This window comes from Oreochromis niloticus, linkage group LG10, assembly GCF_001858045.2.
Source record: "Oreochromis niloticus isolate F11D_XX linkage group LG10, O_niloticus_UMD_NMBU, whole genome shotgun sequence".
Lineage (NCBI taxonomy): Eukaryota > Metazoa > Chordata > Actinopteri > Cichliformes > Cichlidae > Oreochromis > Oreochromis niloticus.
Genome location: NC_031975.2, coordinates 24,680,537 through 24,702,606, shown reverse-complemented (window position 1 = coordinate 24,702,606; position 22,070 = coordinate 24,680,537). Strand labels below are relative to the sequence as shown.

Sequence of the window (22,070 nt, the reverse complement as noted above, 5' to 3'; positions counted from 1 at the left end):
TCGAAAGTTCACTTCAGGCAATATTAGGGGAGGAGACAAAACTGCTTGGTTACTATTACATAACAATTTATTCATGTGAACTCCCGCAACAGTCCCAGCACCTCTCATGCTCTCTATTGTAGACTACTCGTCTACAGGGCTACCCTCCAAATTGAAAAATTACCTTAAATGAGCACCCATTGACTAAAATGTGCTGAGGTTCCGCACGAGCCTCAGCATGTGCTGAGCTGGAAATGAGACCACGCTCTCACAGCGCTAATTCCTCAGAAACTTTACTACAAATGCGCGCTAAATAAATAAAGAAATATCTGTGGGTTAAACTGAAAGACAAAAGAGTACAAAGACATAATGAGCGCACCCAGCATGAGAGCAGCACATCATCACCAACACAGATGTTTCTGTCAAACTGTCACCTACTTTCAGACTTAAACCAAACCTTTAAAAAAAGAAAAGAAACTCTACTGTATGTAAACTGAGGATGTTTCCATCCGTTTGGTTGAAGTGAGTAAATCGGCTCCTGAAAGATCAAAAAGCACATCCAGATGAAGAAAAAACACAAAGAAAACCCTCTATATTCTGTCACTTTTGCGGCACAGTTAAACACAGGTCATTAAAGTTTCATCTTCTTAATGTTAGACGCTCTAGACGGTGACAAAATCTTAACCGGTTGTTAAATGTTGCAGAAATCTTTGGTTTTATTGTTCAAAAACTTTACAACTAATGGAAATGTCACAAAAATAACCTTACTGACTTTGCATGGTTGCAGAAAAAAATGTCAAAATGTGTTGATTTTAAAAAGAAAATCAGTTTTTTTAGTCATTAGATCAGATATGTGATTGCCCTTTGCATTTAGCATAATTCGGGTGGTTTAGCAAGTCTAAAGAGGCATTTGGCCTCTTTAGATTCAGACGGCACATCCCATGTACAAAGTCGTTGCATGCTATAAATAAATAAAATAAAATTAAATGCTTGCCCAGAAAAGAATTTCTTTCAGAGCGCTTCAAGTAATAGCAGGAAAAGAGGGGAAAAGCCCTACTCAGAGAGCAGCTAGAGAGGACAGACGAACCCTTTGAACCATACAGTCACCATTTGGCCTATTTCTGCTTCAGCTGATTGTATCCCCCCACACCAACACCGCCACCTCCACCCACACATATATACACACGCTTCCCTACTGTTGGCTGCCTGCCAAGAGCTGTCATTGGCCTCTACAGTATCAGTTCTGCTGTATCTATATCCAGAGCTGTGCGCTTGCCCGTGAACAAAGTGGCGGGTCTACAGACGGAGAAGCGCTGGCAACTACTCACGTGAAAACTTCAAAACTTTAGTAAAAAGTGGAAAATGATTAACTACCTTTTAGTTAGCTCATTTTCAAATTTATCCATGCATTTACTTATATAGCATTCAATCATACCATAGTGCCTTCTCGCACTTTATGTAATAAGTGCAAGATCCTAGGTAGATTACCTTGGACTATGTTAAATGTAGAGTAAAACTAGAATTGCTTTCAGTCAGAAACTACAATTAACGGAACGTTTCTCCCTCTTTTTTTTAATCTATGAAAAAACATATACGTAATTAAACTTGCTTGTCTTTTAACTTTATTGTCTCACAAAATGAAAGCAGCTGAGGAAGGCAGTAAGAAAAGTAATCTCAGGCTTGCGTAAATGATAACTAATTGGATCTCGGTGTCATCTGTGTTGTTCGTCTGGACAGGATTTTAGCATGGGGATTTTCTTAATCATTTCTTGAGTTCACTCAACAAATAATATCCTCATTCTGACACCCCATTCAGGGAAAAACAGATGACCTAATGGAAAAGAGCTACTAACCTCTGTATGGTGTCATTTGGCAGATAATGCAGGCTTGATGACTTCAAGTTCTGTGGTATTTTGAGGTAAGTTTATTCGCCTAAATAGCTCTTGTTGTGAGATTTCCCTAATTGATCCAATTTGTCCGTTTGAAGTCAGTACTTATTAAGTTTTATGTGGAAGATTTAACAGGGTGGAAGAGAGGATTTTGGAATCAAACAAAATAAACAAGTATGTAAATCAATGCACCTGAGTGCAGTAAAAAAAAACTGCATGCTTCAAGTATTTCCTGTTGTTTAGCCATTCCTATCATCTGCACTTCTTTCTCCAGTTGTTCCTTTGGCTCAGCTTGGCTTCTTAGCAATAACACATGTGCAGCAATTAAATAATCTTCACACTGTGATGTGGGAGCAGGTAGAAGACTGGAGAGCGTAACTAAAATGTTGAAATATTTGAAATTATCCTTTCAAAATCCTTTTTTTTCATGTGCACATTTTTTTTTTACATTTTGCTCTGAGCGTATACACTTCCTGTAAAATTTCACAACAGAAATCAAAGTTCCCCTTCTTTCTTACAGTTTTACTACCCAGTGAACACTGTATTCCCTGATTTCCACTCATATCTCCAACCTTAATAAACTCAGTGTTACCTTTGACAATGTCTGACTTGAAAGCAGAAAATAATGGGCCCTAAGCACTAAATCTTTACAAGTTATTGACTGGGAGACAGGGAGGGAGATTGGGATGGCCACCAACCAACTTCTGCCATAAGTTCTCATCTCATGTATCATTTTGATTTATCATATAGAGCACAGAGCAGAGACAAACGTCTGAACAGGGTAACAGTGATAGGATTTTGAAGTACAAAATGCAGAGGTGGCATAGTACAGATAGTAGTGTTAAAAAATACTCCAGTAAAAGTTGAAGTACTGATTCAGCTCTACTCAAGTAAAAGTGAAAAAGTACCGGCTCTAAAATGTACTCAAAGAAAGTAATAGGTAACGCTTTGAAGAGCAGTTTTGTGCAACATTAACTGAACTGTGTGTTATGTTAATGTTATGTTAATAAATTAATATTAGTACATGGGAATACAAACTTTATTTAATTCTAAATTTTAATTATAATAAAGGCACTCAGCGTTAAGTAGTTAAGTAGAACGTGAACAGAGAAAAAGATGGACTATAGAAACAACAGCTCTGTTTTTTCTTTCCTCCTCTGTAGAGTGACTTTGCCTCTAAACAGGAAAATTAATAGAGAAGAGGCTACAATGGGATTCAGCAGTCGGGAGAACCTTTAAATCCATCACAGTGTAGCCAAGCTAACCTGTTTATCCTGCACTAAACTGCTGAGTATTTTCATGCAACCTTTAAATAACACAGTTAGTCTACCTCGGTTTCACAATATGAAAAAAGGCATCATGTCACATGTACAGACCCCGATATCTGATTTAAAAACACATGGACTTACATGTAAACTTCCAGTTTATCAAATACTACTGAGCAGTCCTTACCTTTACATATAACTTCTCTTCTTCCTCTCCTGCCCCGTCTTTCTTATCTTTCTCCACATCTGAGTGAAGTTAGCTCTTTCTTTTCTGTCCCTGTGAAATGCAGCAGCCGAACCTTTTGCTAGCAACACACTGTGTGACAACATGCACACAAACAGTTTGTGTGTCTGCTGATAATTTGTTGAGCTGATAGAAACGTTGCATTTGAACTTAAAACTGCCACTTAAAAAATTATACTCTCTTTATGCTTTTTGCTCCTCTTTTGTAGCTCTAGCTAGTTGCCCAAGTACTGCAACAGCACCTTATGGATACCTGCAGCCGTATATTTATATTGATAAATAAAAACACCGGCCCACTTTAACCCCGGACACTGGCACACAGGTTTGCCTCCTTCATCTCTTTTTACCCAGTGATTAATCCACGGAGAGGACTGCCCTTCATGTGTTACTGTTTAGACTCAGCAAATCCATTATACGTAAAGCAAGGAGCTCATTTTGAAAATGTAAGGAGTAGAAAGTACAGATATTTGTTTTAAAATGTAGAGAGGAAAAGTATAAAAGTATTCAAGTACAGATACATGAAAATTCTACTTAAATACTTCCCACCTCTGCCAAAAGGTAGGTTTGTACCGCATGCATGTAGATATATCAGCCCTGCAATGCTCTGTCTCCTATTCCACCAGTAAAATTCCAGGAAAGCCCAGTCTTCTTTTTTTTTCCTTTAAAAACACAAAACAAAAAACTTTTTACCTGTTACCAAAAAAGAAGGAAATAAAAAAGCAGGGGATCCAGTGTCAATTCTATGTCTAGATTTTTTGTTTAGCAATTACCTCAAACCTCAGTCTACCAGTCGCACCCCCCAGGCAGCAAACTACAGCTAAAATGAGTTTTCCTGCTACAGTCCAGCAGCCATCTTATCCCCTCCTCTCTTAAACTATAAATGCATTTACAGCACTGTAAAAAGGATGTCAATTGCTGGATTCCCAGCAGCTGGCTGAGCAATAGTGTGTGGTGGTCGCAGGGGTAAGGGTTCAACTGCTGGTCAAAGTTGCAGGTTTGTTGCTCTGTGCTTTTTTTTTTTGTTCCCAGCACACAGGGACTAAAGCTAATATAGTATGTAAATGAGCTAGCTGGCAGTGGCATGTCTGTAGCCAGGTGATGTCCGTCTACCAGCTTATCCAACATTTTCTTCAAGACCAAGGTGCCTCAACACTGCAGGCCCAGTAAACCGAGACTGTTCTCACTGGTTATTTCTCTGAAGTCAAGGAGAGAGCGTGCTTGGGTGTTATCTTTTTAAAGCCAGACTGGTCTTTTCTTAGCCCATACCACAGAGGTGTTCAATGGGGAAATACTAAATTACTGGTTTTGCAAGCAAATGGAGAAAGATTGTTTTGGAAAATTAAGAAATAAAATCTCTATTATGTAGTACAGTTTGACAGACTTGTTGCTACCAGCTGATTCTAGTGAAGTTTCCTTGATTCCTTGGACTTGTGACAAGTGTTAAATATAGACATTCTTTAGCTATATTGTTTAGCCTATTACAATGCCAAGTTGACATTAACATTGTTGCAGTCTTGTAATTTATATACAGAACCTGTCAAATTTTGCATTTCCATAAATGTGTTTACTGCTTACACTGTGGCCACACTGGAAAGATCCAGACTCCTGGGTGGCTATTTGACAAACTCTGCCAGCTCCTGTTTTATGTTGGACTGATTTGGAAAACTTGTCACGGGTGAAGGAGCTAGTTTGAAGTTTTTAGGCAGTGGAAATTTAACGGTAACAGTCTCTAGCCTCAGATGCAGATGAAATAAGTCTTAGAATTGAGCTCCCTTAGAAGAATTAAAAGAGCAAGAAAAAAGAAAAGGTTGCTTGAAAACTTTTGCAGCCACCTTTTACATTACATTTAGCACATAATGCTTGTGGATTATTGTGACCACATGCTTGCTTAACAGTATCATTTTTTTAAAAACTAGTGTTAGTCTAAATTAGAATGCATGGTAACTCATTCTCAGTGGATGGGTGGATGGACTGCTTCTGTAGCCTTGGAGTTTTTTGGTAAATCTTTTAGTTGCTCTTCTGTGAGTCATTTTGAGTTACACATTAACTTAATCCAGCATTGTACTTACAAGTTGCTATAGGCTGACCTTGAACTGAATGCCATATTGATTATATTTAGAAGTCTGACCTCACATGTAGTTCTGGTATGAGGTGTGGTTACTGATAAGACTGATAATTGCTACTTGATGGTTAGTAATGAGTTGTAAAATCCAAACATTTTAACATTGTCATGGTTTAATTGTCTGCAATAAACACTTTAACATCCGGCACTGATATACTTTGTTTAGCCTCAATGCCGTGTGGTAGTGGCAGCCTTGAAATCTCTAACAGCTAAACAATGTAGGCTATTTGGATGCAACAAAAATAAAAATAAAAAAATTAATGTTTTATTTTCAACATAATATTCACTGTATCTCATCTGAAATTGCTCGTATGTATTTTAATTCAGATCTGGCTTAGGTTATTTATCCAAGCTGCATCTTTGTGAGCATTTTTAACCAAAAAAACACGAGTAACGTGTTCAACTTCTTTATTCAGACTGAAAATGCTAATTTAATCCTAATAGTATCATGTTTTTTTCTATTAATCAATATACATTCTTAGGCTACAGAAGAAGATTGTTTACATAAGCACATGTTAATTGATCACTTTGTTTGTTTGAAAAGAATCTTGCTTAGAAAACACACATATGTATAAATGAGCCATAGGCTAATTTTCAGGTGTTTTTCTTTGTCAGGTTCTTTGTTTCATACATTTGTACACTTTTTCAGGATGGATATGGACAGATCTTTTGTTTCTGTCCAAACAGGGTCTATTAATCTATTAATACCGGATCCAGATACTTGTAAGAAAAGCCCTACTTTGGCATTTTTGAGCAACCTAATTCACTTCCTGCCACTTCACACCAAAATAGCTTCCAGTGGTTCCTCTGTGCATCCAGCTCTTGCTTCCCGCCCTGCACTTTTTTATCCTTTTCCACGTATCCCGACACAAGCACACATCATCCACCCAAGACCCTGAAGATAGCCTCATTTCTAAGGATTTCAGGAAACACGGGTACATGTCAAAACCTCATTTTCTTTTCTCATTTTGAAAATGTACAGGGGTTGAAAGCAACATCGAAAACCCTCGACATCTTTCACCTCTTGGATCAACCTGAATCTTATTTTCTTTAGTTTCCTGATAACTTTTTACTTTTCCTTACACTTCGACACAAATATCTTCACTTTCTACTCCTTACATTTTCAAAACAGCCTGGTTACTTCAGGTTTAACACATTTGAGGGGAATTAATTGATTATATTACACCAGTGGTGGGAACAATAATGCATACAAGACAGTCCTATTGGTATTTCCATCACCAGTGCTTATTGCACACAGTGAGTTTATAGCGCTATACTCAGGGGTAAAGTGGGCTGGAGCATCTGGAATGGTAATTTTGGTGCACATGTCAATAAGTTGTGGTTGTGGTACTTCACTATCTCGTTCAGGATGGAGAAGAGGAGAGAGCACAAAGAGTAACATTTTTTTTAAGTGGCAGGTAATTTTAAATGCAACATTTTAAACACCTCAACAAATATCAACAGACACACAAACTGTATCTGTGAAGTTTGCGACAAAACCGATTGCTACAGTTGCTTTATTCCCCAGAGAGAGAAAAGAAAGAGCTAACTTCACTCAGAGATGGAGAAAGATGTAAGTGAGACAGGACATTAAAGTAGTTTTAAAGGTAAGGACTAATCAATGACATCTGATAAAGTGGAAATTTAAATCTTACATAAAATATCACAACTCATTTCAGATTTGTCGTTGATTTTGGGGTTGTTGTTTTTTTCTACAGACATTGGTTCTCTGCTTGGTGATTTTTCATATTGTGAAAGTCTTTCAAAACAATTTGAATTGCTGTACTATTACTGTACAAAAATACAATACTAACTGTTATTGTTCAAAGTTTGTATGGAAATATCAGACAGTTTTTTGCAGGCTGCACTTAATTAGCGGTACTGTGGTGAAGTTTACATTAAAGCATTACGTTAGAGTGGTGCAGTGTAGCTGTGGTGCTGATGGTCAGTGCTGGGTTACATCAGGGAAAGCAGTTGAATAAATTCACTTGGTGAATTTTAACAATAAGCTAGCTTTCTACTGTCTAGGGCGGGGGTCTGCAACCTTTTACACCCAAAGAGCCACTTGGACCCGGTTTCCACGCAAAAGAAAACACTGGGAGCCGCAAATACTTTTTGACATCTAAAATGAAGATAACACTGTATATATTGTTTTTTATCTTTATGCTTTGTGTGAACAACTAAGGTGTGTTGCTTATGAACGTTTCGGCGGGTATACCGGCTTCCGCGAGTGTGACTCTTATTTTGAGCGATGAAAAAATAATAGAATATAATTTTATTTTTATATTTCAATATCACAATAATCTTCCAATTTAGAACTACGAGTTAAAAAGAACTAACATAAATAAAATACACTTCAGCTAAATACTTCTAATTTATTTGCCCAAACCACGCGGAGCCGCATTATAAGGACTAAAGAGCCGCAGGTTGCCGACCCCTGGTCTAGGGGGTGGAATTGCGTCGTGAAATATCTCCTAATATAGTGATATTGTCATTAAAATTAGAATTTAAGTTGAAATTAAGTTTTTATTCCCTTGTCTAGTAATTTTATTTCATTTTTAGATTAATATGGCAGGTGGCCGATCAGTTAGCTTTTCACAAAACAGGTGGTAGAAGAGCTACTTTTTACTTTTATACTTGGAGTCTGTACTTTTTCCACGTCAGTAAAGAAGTTGCATCAGTGCTTCAACTTTAACCAGAGCATTTTTTTTTAACACAGGTATCTGCACTTCTACTTAAGTGAACAATGTGTGTACTTTTGCCACCTCTGGGCATTTGCCAAGGTGCGCTAAACAGGAATCAAGCGAACATAATGGGCTTTAAAATTTGAATAAGGTAATATGTTTTCCAGTAACATACACAGAAACGAACTTCAAAATCAGGGTGGTGTCTCTGCAAAAACAAAACATAATAAGATATCAGTTGTCAGGATGTTAATACTAGCTACCCTTTGACACATTGACTAAAAATCTGATGGTTCTAAATGATAAAGAAACCCTCTTAAATTATACTTGTATTGATTTCCTCTTTTTCAGTGCACACTTCCAGCCAGGTTTCTCTGTTGTCAAGACAATTTGAAAGTAGAGGGAACTGGTGAGAAAGAAATACAAGGAAGGAAGCAAATACGGGAAAGGCGAACTAACATGCCCAGAATCTCCTAAGAAGCAAAAGCTCTGGAAAAGACTTCATCATTCAGAGAAAGTAATACAAAGGCGAGGGAGAAATAAACAGTACATGAGAACAGGGAACAGTTAGGGCAGGAAACTGTCTATGACCTACTGGACAAACAAATTGGTTTGCAGGCAGAATGGATTAAGAGGTTGAGCTTGGCAAAAAAAAAACAAGGGTGACTGATGTTGCAATGTGAGCTCATCCATTTTGAAGGGGGGCTGAATTTAGAGGCTTCATGTGGAAGTGTATTGTGTATTTTCCCAGTCTGTGTGTGTGCGCGCTTGTGTACGTGTGTGCATGCGAACGCTCTGCAAGTCAATATTTGTCTGCTTTGCCACGTCCCTAGACATCCCATTCGGCGCAACAGACCGTAAAGCTGTCAAATGCGACCTGAATATTCTCTGTCTTCATCTGCTTCCTTTTTCTCTCCCTCTCTCTTCCTCGTGCTCTCTCGCTTCCCTTTGATTTCTTTTTCCTTTCCGTCGATAACAATATCATCGAGAGCAAACATGTTCCTGTGCTTTTGATGGCTTGTCTACCCCTCCACCTCCCATAGAATATCTCGTCTTATCTATATTGCCATGTTTGCTCACACCATAAAGTCATTTCTGCCTGTGTAAGTCTGTTTGATACTTGTGAGAACCAGTGCAAGTTTTATGGCTAGTGCAATATCATCTACTAGGACATTAAGTTTTTCCGTGTACAGCTACTTTGTTTTTGCTAGGTACACTTTGTAATTACACCGTATCAGTTCCTTTTACTACTATAGCTATTTGTCTCCTCATGTCCTGTTACAGATTCCACACTACTTATTTGTCCCATTAGCAAACAAGAGGGCTTCAAGACTTGAGGGTAATTTAGGCCATATAGCCCATGAATCTGCAAGTTTATCTAGCTAATGACATTTCTGTCCTAACTTTAGTACTTTGCCACTCTGCTGCAATTGGGTTAGCTTTCCTTTATGGGAGCTGTCACTTCCTCAGACTGACCATAGGTGAAACCAAAGTTTTGCTCTTCTATTCGGCTCTCTGTGCAGCACATCACCTGCCATGACTACCAGTCCATCAGTCGATCTCACGCTCTACATTAGAGATTCGCAAATTCCAGCATTTAAGGCAACTCAACCCAGAAGGAGCAATCCATTATTTTCAAAAAACAAAACGTGAAGGTGGAGAGGGTGGAGAACTTCCTCCATGCTACTTCGCATATGCCTGCAAACTGCCCCAGTGCATGCTGTTAATCATGTTTGATGAGGCAAACAGAATCACATCATCTGCAAAACTCAGTGTTTCAGTTCTGACTGTACTGTAAGTGATGGCAATTCTGCAGTTTTTGTGTTTACATCTTTTTCACTTTGAGGCCTTCAGGTAGATATTTAATATTTATGTAGCATAATGCCTGCATCTGAAAAAGATTGTTAAAAGGACTTAAAGTGGGCCTACTCTCTATTACCATCTCAAACATAAAGCCCTTTTAGCTGTACTCGTGCTGTGTGACCTGTGTACTGTTGTGCTTGTAGTCGTGGTGCGTTATTGCCAACTCATCCTGTTTCTGTGTGCCTGCGTGTGAGTGTGTTTTATTATTTTGAGAGGCAGCCTGGCGCAAGCCCAGACTTTTTCCAAGCCTTGATAAAAACGTGCTGGGGGCATGGCGATATACACCTACTCCACTACAGGGTACAGGCAGTACTGTGGCCTGTCCTCTCCAATTGGCAGCCTCTGTGCTGCTGTACTGCTGATAAGAGGTTGGTGTAAATAAAACTGTACAGCAGAGCTCGTTATAACGCTGAAGGTAGAGGGTGCAAGGGAGGGAGTGGGGGATGAGAGAGCGTGTGGTGTCTGTACTCATTGTTCTGACAGCATACTGCGTCTGTGTGTGTTCCCATGAATGCGTGTATACTTGTTGTGCTATTTGTGTGTGTGTGTGTGAGAACCAGATTGAGTTTTAGATGCTGCAAATAAGTCTCCTTTTTTTCTTTTTGTTATTTTGTCATTTTGGCCAACGTTTTGGTTTAATTTTAAAGGTCAAGATTAACACTGTAAATCTAAAAATACACAGCAGAAATATTTTTTTGTGGTTGTGATAATAAATGTGAGTCCTCAGAAGTGTGGTGAGACCAATATGTGTGTATGAATGTGTTTGTGTGTGTGTGCAGGAGTGGGGGGAGGGGACGAATGGGGCTGTCTGTGTGTGTTTATGGATTTTTGCTGTTTTTTGGTACTGAGAGTACTTTCTTACGTAAGCCATTTATGTAGGCTCAGTGAACAGCCAGGCTATGTTTTTGTTGGTGACTGTGCTTGTCTGCCTCCCTCCCTCTGTCACACACACACACACACACACACACACACACACACACACACATTCTGCCTCCCTAATCTGCCTCTCTGCTCTCTCGCCTGCCCTGTTTACACTGCTAAAAAAACCACTGAGTGTGATATTGGCCGGCCATCGACATATACACTGTAATTAGCCTTTTTAATTTCCCATTTAGCCTCTCTGACTCTTGAGAAAAGATCCTTCAGACACTTCCAGCAGAAATATGTGCGCATACAGGAAAGTATGTCATGCAAACAAATGTTGCACACGGGGATTAAAGTGGGTGAAAAATCATGTGTAAGATTATGTCATGTCAAGTTAACTTTCCTACGGCTATTTTTGTGTGTGGGGGGAAAAAAGTCATCCATCCTAGAAGAATTTCTGGGCACTGCAACGTCTCAGTGGGCTTTTAATGTCTGACCTAACTTCTGTTATGTCAAACATTAGTACAATTTTTCAGGTCACTGTGGTCCGTTCTATGTGTGTTCTAATGGGGAATTTTTACTTGAGACACCTTTTTAGGCCAGATGGCAATACCTGCTTAACAGAGCATATAAAACAGATTTCCAGATTAAGCTTCTGTCCGTTAGAATCCAGCAGATCATTTTCAAATTAAAACTTTGAGAAAACCTGAACGTGTTCCTTTGACATTTTCAATAAACTATAATAGTTGTGGTAAGCTGAAAAAAAAATGCTCGAATTACAAGGTAGTTTCACAAAGTATGACAAACATGCCATTGTCTAAACATAACTTTTGCCCTTTATCGTGGTTTAACTGACTTTAAACTTTAGAGAAATGTGGTGTAAAGTCAGGGAACTGTTACATGCCTAGCTAACACGAAGCTTGGTATATTATCTCCGTGTTCACCCTTGCACATGGTAGTGCACGCCAAAAGTGAGGTCATAGCTGCTGGCACACAGTGCACTTTGGTAGTGCTTCAGCTGGTTGCCCATCACCTAATTTTTGTAACATGGCATGCACAGTGAGGCTGGCGCGTATGCAAATGGGACGAGCTGGATTCTGTGTGCAGATCGCTCCCTACAGGCTTCCATGCAATCCATCAGTGCGGGAGCATAGGGATTCCCAGTTGGCTCAAAATTCTTAAAGGGAGGTTGTTGCAATGGTTGTACAGACTGCAGCCTTTTTCACTCGACCTAGTGTGCATCATCTCTTCTATTGTTTTCCAGGGATGTACCCGTGTCTTTTCCTGCTCAGTGACACCTCTAATTTGAAAGGAGACGTTAACAAGTGTTGATATAATTTGCGCACACAGTGACCAATGTGTGTACAATTACCACAGGTTAGGCTACTTTTTGCAAGTCTGTACTATTAATACAACTGCTGATACTACTGTCTTTACTGCAGTTAAGTTAAAAAAAAAAGACATCTGGTAAATTATTCATATCTGAACAGTTTGTTTATTGTGGCTTTTTTTTAGTTGTCTGTTTCTACATGTAATGGATTATACAGAACTCTCTGTGCACAGCTCCATTGTTAAACTGTTAAGTATGTGTTTGTGTGTTTCTGTCTCTGTGTATGCTAAATAGTGTCATGCCAACTCATGCAAGTGGTCATGTAAGGCCTTTTGACAAGATATTCTCATGACTGTGTTGCAGGAAACAGATGGACTTGGCATGACTTTGCCGATTTTTAAACACTTGCTCGTTTTATCCTGTTTTTGTATTTAGGTAGGAAAGAAAAAAATAGGTAAACTGTTTCATGTGTTGCAACGGGCAGATTGATGGCTTCATCACGTTACAAAATGGCCAGTGGTTGTTACAGAAGAAAAATATTTGTTTCTTTATCTCCCATACAGGATGAAATGTTAAACTTTGGTATCAACATTGTGGCCTAGTTTTTTGTTTTTTTGTTTTTTTCGTACATTGCTATGAGCGCAGACAGACTCTGTAACTCTTATGTTTAATTCTGTGATTGTCTTTGATGAAAGATTCTGTTTAGACTGTGATCCCCAAAGGGGGGGCCATCTGTTGCAATCTTAGCATATATGATCTACCTGTGAAAGTGGGTTGGGACAACAAGTAAGTGTCAAGTGTGGGAATGTAGTTTAAAGCAAAAAGCTCCTCTGCTGCTGCAGGAAAAACAGAACTATCAGCCCAAACAAACAAGGCCTTTCTGTGTCTGACAAATTCTTTTGAATGAGAAGGGCTTCTGAATGGTGGCATTATGAGATCACATTGCTGAACTAGATGGTGCGAGCGTGGCGATGTGCGTTGTGTGTGTGCTGCTGTACCCAAATTCGTTAATCACTCCCATAAATACCCAGATGGGCAGTGGGGTTACTTTCCTCCTCCTCAGCATCATAAGAGAACGATGGTTTTCATATTACACTCAGATTTCATGCTCACATGGAATGAGTGTAATAGCAAATAAAACATTACACCATCACCACATTATTTAGGGAAATTGGAGAATGAGCACTTAGTATGTCAGGGGAAATTACAGGCAAGGGAATGCACCATCGCTTTCTTGGAAAGGCTGTGGGCTTATCCACGGTCTTCAACACATCTTAGATGTGATGAAGACCGTGTCACTGCTACGGAAACCCATAACCACTAAGTTTACTGTAAGTGAAACACCCTTAAGTACCTACAGTCAACTAGGCGCGACGGTAACCACAATTTTAAAGTGTAGAACACAACAGAGAAACGGTGAAAAAATATGAATGAGAAGATTTGTGAAATTGTTTTTGCAAGCATTATAGGAACATTAAGCCGACTCAGGATGTTTATTTTTTTGTGTGTTTTTGTGTGCTTGCTTGAAAAAAGGTTTTTGAGATACAGATTAACTCTTTGATATATAAATTTATATATACGTTATTGATTTAGTAGCACTGGGTTTTTTTATTTTCCTTGACATGACTTTCATGTTGGGCCCAACTTGATTTTCTGTTTTGTTTTTTGTAATGTATTTTTACCCAGTGCTCTTGACCATCTAAAATACCAATCTAATAGAAGGTGGACTCTAACTTAACCTCCTCAGCAAAGGAAAAAGACACCTTAAATACCCAGTAATGCACCAGCAAGGAAGAATACATAAAGAATACATAAGAATACATAAAAAGGCACGGTTTTCAGCCTGTAAATGTACATTCCTCTAACTAGAATATGCATTTACAGAAACAAGATGCTTACTTGTTGGGCACGGAGCTCTGTTCTCTTGTTCTCTTTTACTGTATTTTATTATGAAATAACTGAGCCAAACTGCTCTGCAACAGCAGTTGTGCAACATGGACAAACGAGAAGTGAAAAAGGAAGTGGCTTCAGCGGCATGTGGCACCTGATCACCACTCTATCCCCATCTCCCAACACACATGTACACACATACACCAACTCATCATGCGTTGTGCAACTTTTATTATGTCAGCTAAGGCCTGAATCTGTGGAAAAGTAACATGGGAGTCCCCGCTAACAGAGCAGATTAGGCATTTGGAGATTCCTTTATTTTTTTCTTCTTCCTCTTTTCATCCTTTAGATTTTCTGACAGATAACTTGTATTTACATCACGTTATTTTGTGAGTGTTCATTCATTTAGATGTTCCCCGTTGAGCTTCTCTACAATGCCATCATTTTTGTTAGTTTTGTGAGAATTAAAATATGACTCAGTTAAATTAAAGCTCAGGATCATTTCAGTGGTAAAAGAATTTTCTTTTAGACTCTACAGTGAGGATTTGAATGGGCCCCCCTGGTAAGGCAGTAGTTTATTATTTTAGGACACAAATCACAAGGGTAACAGTGTGTGTCTCCTCTATCCCAGCTCCCTTCTCCCTCTAACTAACAAGTTCACTCTCTTGTGATCAAAGGGGGCCTCAAGATTTATCACTTTAATTTGGCACCAAAAATGGCTAATGGAGGCTGTTACCAAGTGGAGGGGCCCCCCGTTAGCACTCAGCTGGCTAACTAGAGTGACGGTCATCTGGCTGGGTGGCTGCCTGGCGGTGTGTACCCTCGATTCTTGTGCTTCCACTTTTCCACCCCCCCTTTGCCCTACATTGACCTCGCACAAGTCCATTCTCCTTGAAGCAAGGCACCATGCAGGCATTTCCTGACAATTTATGTCCTTGTGCCACAAGCAGGGGCATGCCCTGCACTAAAATCCTATCCCTGGCCCATTTAGCACACGCCTCTTGGCCTCCCAGAAGAGTGGTTATAGTGCTGCACCACTGTCTCTCAGGCGAAATCGTTACTTACTGGTTATTATGCAAGTGTAACGCTGACTACCTTGCAGACATAAATGAACACCAAATTCCACATTTCCTATGAAATAACATGTTTTACAGTAGACCTACAGGAACACGCAGCAGCACAGTTACACATACTCACATCTGGAAGCTGCAGCGCACAATCACACTTTGGTCTGATGGCATCTAAGGAGCCCATTGGCCGTTGAGGGTCACCTGGCAATGAATGTAGGGAGTTTGTAAACTGAAACTGTATCGCTTACTTACTTATCTTGCTTCTTAGATGAGGGAAATTAATTTAGCCTCGTTGCTACCTGGAAGAAAATCCAGGTTTCAAACCTAAGACCTCAAATGAAATGACGATCAGTAATGTAATGTATGCATGTGGTGGACAGGCTTCTATATCTAATGTAAAAACGTGAATGTGTATTTACTTTAAGTTCTGTTTAGACTCTCAACAGCATATGATAAAATTGGAGTCACAGTTGCCTTCATAAAATTGTCTCAGTTGGTCGCTGCAAGGGCAATCGATGAGCTCAAATCAATAGAGGAAAAAGTCCAAGGAAGGTTAACAGAGCAACCGCAGCCTGTAAAAATAATAATTACAGTTTCCATGATAATGAATCAGAAGTTAAAGAAGCAAAAGAGGCGCTATCCGATTAATGCAAATCAGGGACATCAGTGGGGGTGTTTGGGGGGTGGGGGGTGTTCTGTCTACACCTCCGCTACACGTCTTATTCTCCAAAGGTTAAGTGGATGCTTTTGCCGGCTAATTCGGCCATATGCTCATCTGTGCATTCGACACCAGCGCACCATACGCTCAAACAGCAAATTATGCCTCTTGAATATGCAGCCAATTAAAGAAGACATTGCTCCGCGGCTCACTCTCTTTAGTCACAAGTAGTTAAATGGAAATATATCTTGTGACGCTGCAGATGAATGCAGGATATGCTAGCGTTTATAGGTCGCATTACAGTGGCTTATGATCTTGTCACGCTCAGAGTACCATCTTTTGCATAACTTGTTGCATAAGCATGTTCTGGCAGGCACACTCTGTCATGTACGGTCCGTGTTATTTCTCCTTTTTTTTTAGGGCTCATTACAGTACAGGCCGTTCCCTAATGTCACTGTGGTTGCAAAACCACATAAGCCATCTTTCCCTGACTTTTTTTTCTGTCATCTAAGAATTGGCTTCCTGTTTTCATTGTGTTCTCTTTCTCTCTCTCTCTCTCTGGAGGTGTCGTAACCCAGGAGGCTGTGCCAAGAACAAACCAAGGTCTAGTCAGTAGAGATTGCTCTGTGCTTGCACTGGAAACAGGCACACACCCACACACACGTAGAGTCATTTTGTACACACAATATCCAGATGTTAAACTGTGTGTGTGTGCATGTGTGTGTGTGTGTGTGTGCTCGTGAAAAGTGTATTGCATGTACGGTGCTCATTGCCAAGCAATAAAAATTCATTTGCCGGAGCCTGATCTGATTTGCCCTTCAACAACACACTGTATGTGTACATGCCAGCCTCCTGCTTCCTTTCTTTCCTTTTTTTTAAGTTGTTGTACAAGGTTGTACACATTCGCAAAGTGTAGGTGAACATGATAATTTAGACTGTGGCTCAAGGGCTACATACTTGATCTACTTGAATTAACAGAAGTAAAGCGCGGAGCAACAAAAGTGTTGCCACACTGTACACACGACAACAACTTTATGGTTTTGAGTCAATAGCCTACTTCAAGTTAATGGCAGGTGTGTCTATAAGCCGATGCGATTTGTATGTGTATGCACAACCACTGTTGATACGTAAGTTAACTTATACGATAATTTATGTATGACAATTACAATGACAGTTTCTTTTTTTTATTTTATTGCATGTAAACTCAATGTGTTAAACCTAAACATGGACTGTTAGCCATGTTTCTAATGTAATCCCCTGGGGCAGGGATAGCTCAGTAGGTAGAGTGGTGGCCCCATGATCGGAATGTCGGGGGTTTGAATCCCCTGAACAGATACCGTGAGGTACCCCTGAGCAAGGTACCGTCCCTCCACACTGCTCCCTGGGTGCTAGATTGGTGGCTGCCCACTGCTTCACTGAGTGAGGTTAAATGCAGAGAGAAATTTCCCCATGGGGATCAATAAAGTATACATAAATATGCTAAAAAAAAAAAAAAGACTGGCCTCAAAAGAAAAACAATAATAGTAGCTGATTTTTTTAAAAAGGTTAAAATGATTGGCGTCTCTGTCAGTGACCTTGCACATGGAATGTCCATCTTTTTCAGAAAGGCCCCTGAGTGGGACTTGTAACCAGGAAAATGGAGAGTAAGCTCTTTACAGATGGGAGAGTTTGCCTTTTGAACATATGGCTGTGAAAGGCTCTATTTAACAAGAACCATTATGTTTTCCTAACCCTACTCAAACCATTTGATCCAGCCATCACCTCACCTCTCTCCTCCAAATATGGGTTCTGTCAGTGTTTTTGCTGCTTTGGTACAGGCCGCTAGTGTTGCAGTTTAGACAATCGCTGGCAATCGACTTAATTTGTCACTTAGAAATGAGGATGTGTTGGTCACAGATGCTGGGCTCGCTTTCTTTTCTTTTTTTCTTTTACTGTTTGAATTTTGGGGGGGAAATTAGACTACATTAGTCAGAAAAGGATATGACACATTCTGTTGCATATTCATTAAATTTGGACCAGAAGCTGACCATTGTGAAAGTGGATAGATTGACTCATCAAGTTATAGCGCTAATTGTACTGCAGGCTTAATTATATTGTACAATCCGTTCATTAATCAATCAGATGTGGAAAAAATATGAATCTAAATTCTGAAAAAAAAGACAGGCTGAAATAATGACAGCCAGGTCTTCATAGAATAATGTGAAAAAAACGTTATCAGTCATTTTTCAGTGTCTATAGCCAAATCATATAGATATGATTTGTAACCGGGAAATGAAACTAAGTAATTCTCTCACAGGATGTGCATCTAGGTGAATGTAATTAAAATGATCTTAAACCAATATTCATTCATTCAAGTCCTCTCCACTTCCTCAGTAAACTTAAAACCTGATTATTTGAGCCTTACCAATGCTTTTTCAGGCCAGTTATTAATGGTTTACTAGTTGAAATACCTTTTATTAGTATATTAGCAAATATATGGTCAAACATAATTGGGAAATCTTTTAATTAATTACTGGAATAAAGTGCTCCCTGGTGGACAAAACAAAGCTTTTACATTGCTGACATGTCTTAATGTGTTTTAGTGTAAACAACAAAAAACTATAATAGTAAATAAACAGGTCAGAGTTTTGAGTGAAATGTATTTTTGTCTCATCTGAGCTTTAACCCTGTTTTCCCCTCACCAGTTCATATACATATTTTTTCAGTGTGTGTAATAAGCATCCACTTTCTGTCTCTTGTGCAGCTGGTGAGAAGGCCATAGTTTGTGACCAGTGTGGCGCCCAGTTCCAGACAGAAGAATCCCTGGAGGCTCACCGGCAGATCCACACCGGTATGAACGCACACACACAGACATGTCATCATGACTGTGCACATAAACAGAAAGATTATGAGCTTCTCTGCTTGATTTTTGTCCTGAAAGCTCCAGCTGATTGTGTGCTCCATGGTAATTTATGGAACAGGTTGTAGGTACTGTACGTTAAACATATTTTAGGGAGTGAAATTCTTTTAAAATGGCGAGGGAAGAAGGAAGTCAAGTAATCAGATCAAATTTTAAAAATGAGAAAAACTGAGATCACGTTGAATTTTCTGATCCTCGTGATTCACACTCCCAGTCTATTTATTGTGTATTTTCACAAATCTGCATGCATGTCATGGTGAGGTGTGTTTAGAGGCTCATTCAACCTTCACAGGTAAAAACAGTCTTTTTCCAGATGATCACTTTTTAGCACAGTCTCAGAAATAATCCCCGTCTATACTAAGACGCATGTAAGGGAACATCACATTTACACATTTGTCGTGTGTGTAAACATGAAGCAGAGGGTTGTTGGAAGATACTGCCTAGGTAGAACAGCAGTGGTTAAAAGAAATAAGGCCATAATAAGATGAAATTGTTTCTGAGAAACTATTTCGACTGCTTCAAACCAAAAAGCATTCGTGTGGATGAACCCTCTTCCAGCCATCTCTGGCTAACTGGAGCCATGGATTGAGAGATAGGATAGTTTGCATCATCTTGGATTAGTCCTACTTGCCCTAAATCAAGACAGACCCAACAGTAATCAACAAACCGCGAAAACTTGGCAGGCCAAAGTTGTTTATCAGTGCTCAGCTATGAAGATGGCAAGACGGGGATGATGTAGGTGCCAAGATGTAAATGGGAAGAAGTAAATCCCCCATCAGCAGATGTGTGATGGCCCAAAATGGTTTTACTGCTAGTGATGAAGTCTTTAATCTGGAAGCTGGATTGTCTCAAATTACCTCCACTTTGTTTTGCACATGATGCGCCTTGAGCATGTTTTATGAGATTCAGCGTGCATCGTGCTGGGATGAATGTGAGGTCTTTGTTTGTTTATTTATACCTTTTTTTTAAATTTCATGTTTTTTTTGTCCAGATATTCAAAACATTTTAGAAAACCACTCCAGGTCCATAATAATTAGACCCCATCACTGAGTGCCTCACAGCTGCTAATTTGAGGGTTGCTGGAAAATATTGGCGCATAATATTACTCACAACGGATGTGGAGGACTAATTTGCAGCTAAAAAAAAAAAAAAAAAGCAAGTTGGTGCAAAGAGGTTAACTTTGACTCATGTCTGTCAGTATATGCTTCATAACTTAGAAAGCAGTACTGAAATTGTTTCTGATTATTTTACACTCAGACTTTATTAGATTTAAACCCTGTGAATAAGTGTGCACTTTGTGTTAAATATGGTGTAGCTGTGTGTTGTGGTATGTTGTCCACATAAATGTCAACAGCAGGTTTTATGCCAAAGCAGGAATTAGTCTGTGATAATTGCGTTGTGAAATGACATTATATACTAAGGGCATCGTTACAGGAAAACTCATGAAGTACAAAAATGAAAAACATGTAGACACTTTGGCCTAATGGGTGCATTGAATGAAAGGGGAAGGGATTACCAACAAACCAATCAACCTGACCATGTCAGCCCTTCTCAGATTTGTCAAACAAAAGGAAATGAGAGACAAGAGTGCTGCTAGCACGCTGAGACCAGAAGCGGATCTCAAAAATAGCCACACTTTATCATTATCATCTTGTGTTTTGTCCTTCATCTGAAGCCGTGACCCCCAAGCTCCCAGTAGAAGCTCCCTTCGAGTGGCTCTACTTTTTCTTCGCTCTGCCACACACACATGCAGGGACCTCCTCAACATTTGACAGGGGAAGGTGGGGCAGTGTAGTCAGGAATTGGTGGCGGTGGGGAGAACTACTCCTAAGGGGCATGCCCTCAGCCAATCAGCCCATTGGAAGTAAAGAAGGGTTAAACGAGGCTAATGATTCAACAGCCATAACAGCGGAAAGGAGCACTCTAAATATAGGCATTCCAGTCTGGAACGAATGGAAGGGGTTGCGGGGGGGCAGCCGCAGCTCGAGCCAGACGTGTCTTCCAGCCAGACAACTGGAGCAGCAGCACCAGTAATAGTATAGTAATCATCCATGTGCTGGACCTCTGCGCGGAATAAGAGTGTGGAAAATCGGCTCTGGTGAAATGATGAGCCGGTTTAACTGCACCCTCTGATTTTCAGTTTCACTTTCTCTTTCCTTATACTCTGCTAGCCAGTATACACTTACATTATGGAACAAACTACGCTGAATTTGAACACCCGACCTTTGACATCCCTGTTCTGAAACCCCCCCCCTTCTTTTTTTTAGCATGAATTTCTATGAGTCTTGTCAATGCAAATGACATATATCTGCATTTGATATCAGACTCAATCAAGAATAAATTAGTTAACTCAGAAATGAAAAAAAAATAATAATAATTTGGTCTAAATTGGATTTGGGCACAAAAAGCTTAATTGCAGTTCCCTGTTATAATTTCTACTACATGTGTACATTGTTTCCTTATGTTTCTAGTGTGATTACAGATTTATATTACAAGAGTTCTCCTTGTATTCAGGAGAGCTCTCTATATATCCAGTTTTAAAAGTTCCTAGAATAGGCAAGAATACATGAGATGCTACTGTATAGAGCTGAAGCACCAAAATGTAACATTCATAAAGTACTCATCAGACAAGCAGCAGCTATAACCTGATAGACGTCAGTAGCATCTGTAAGCTTTTGTTTTAACTGTACTCAAGCCTCAGCTGTATAACTGTACTCCTAACTATGTTATAGTTATTGTTTGGAAATGATTAAGAAATGATAAATAGGGATACATACCAGAATGCTATACTTTTATGGCTTGCCTGTAAGATATGCTAAAGGATTTTTTTTCTTCTGACATTTTTTAAATTTATTATTTTATTAATTTAGTTCTGTTAACGTCCTTCAGCCCTAGAATTTTGGTACGTTAGGATTTATATTAAGTGAAAAAGGCTCTCCACAGATTGACTCTCTCTATTAATCCTGTGCTGCAATGGTTTGAGATGCTGATTGTTGTAATTCAATGCTAATTTTAAATGAGAAGAATAGAAAAGAAAAAGCAAACCAGTTTGAACTTGAAAGCAAATGTGGATAAATTTATACAAAAACCAGTGTACAGTACCCAAGACACAAAATATTAGAGAGTGCATGTGGTGGAAGCAGGGGGTTACTGTGGGCCATCAAAGCTAGTTTTGATCTCCGCCTGCCTCTTGGCAGTGCTTCAGCCCTTGGCTAATGTTCTCTGATGACAATATTTGGCCTCTGAAACTGTGGCTGTTTCTTGCTGCTTTGAATGGGAACCATTGTGGCATCTCTTCTGCTGGCCTGATCAGC

At 39.5% G+C, this 22,070-nt stretch overlaps 1 protein-coding gene across 1 annotated transcript in view; it reads left to right on the top strand.

Moving 5' to 3' along the window:
- The window catches only part of zbtb16a (zinc finger and BTB domain containing 16a), a 140,376-nt gene that overhangs the window by 68,987 nt on the left and 49,319 nt on the right, over positions 1-22,070 (top strand). The window contains exon 4 of the mRNA XM_019363783.2: positions 18,601-18,687. Within this exon, the coding sequence (XP_019219328.1) occupies positions 18,601-18,687 (87 nt within the window). The remainder of the gene's footprint in view (positions 1-18,600; positions 18,688-22,070) is intronic.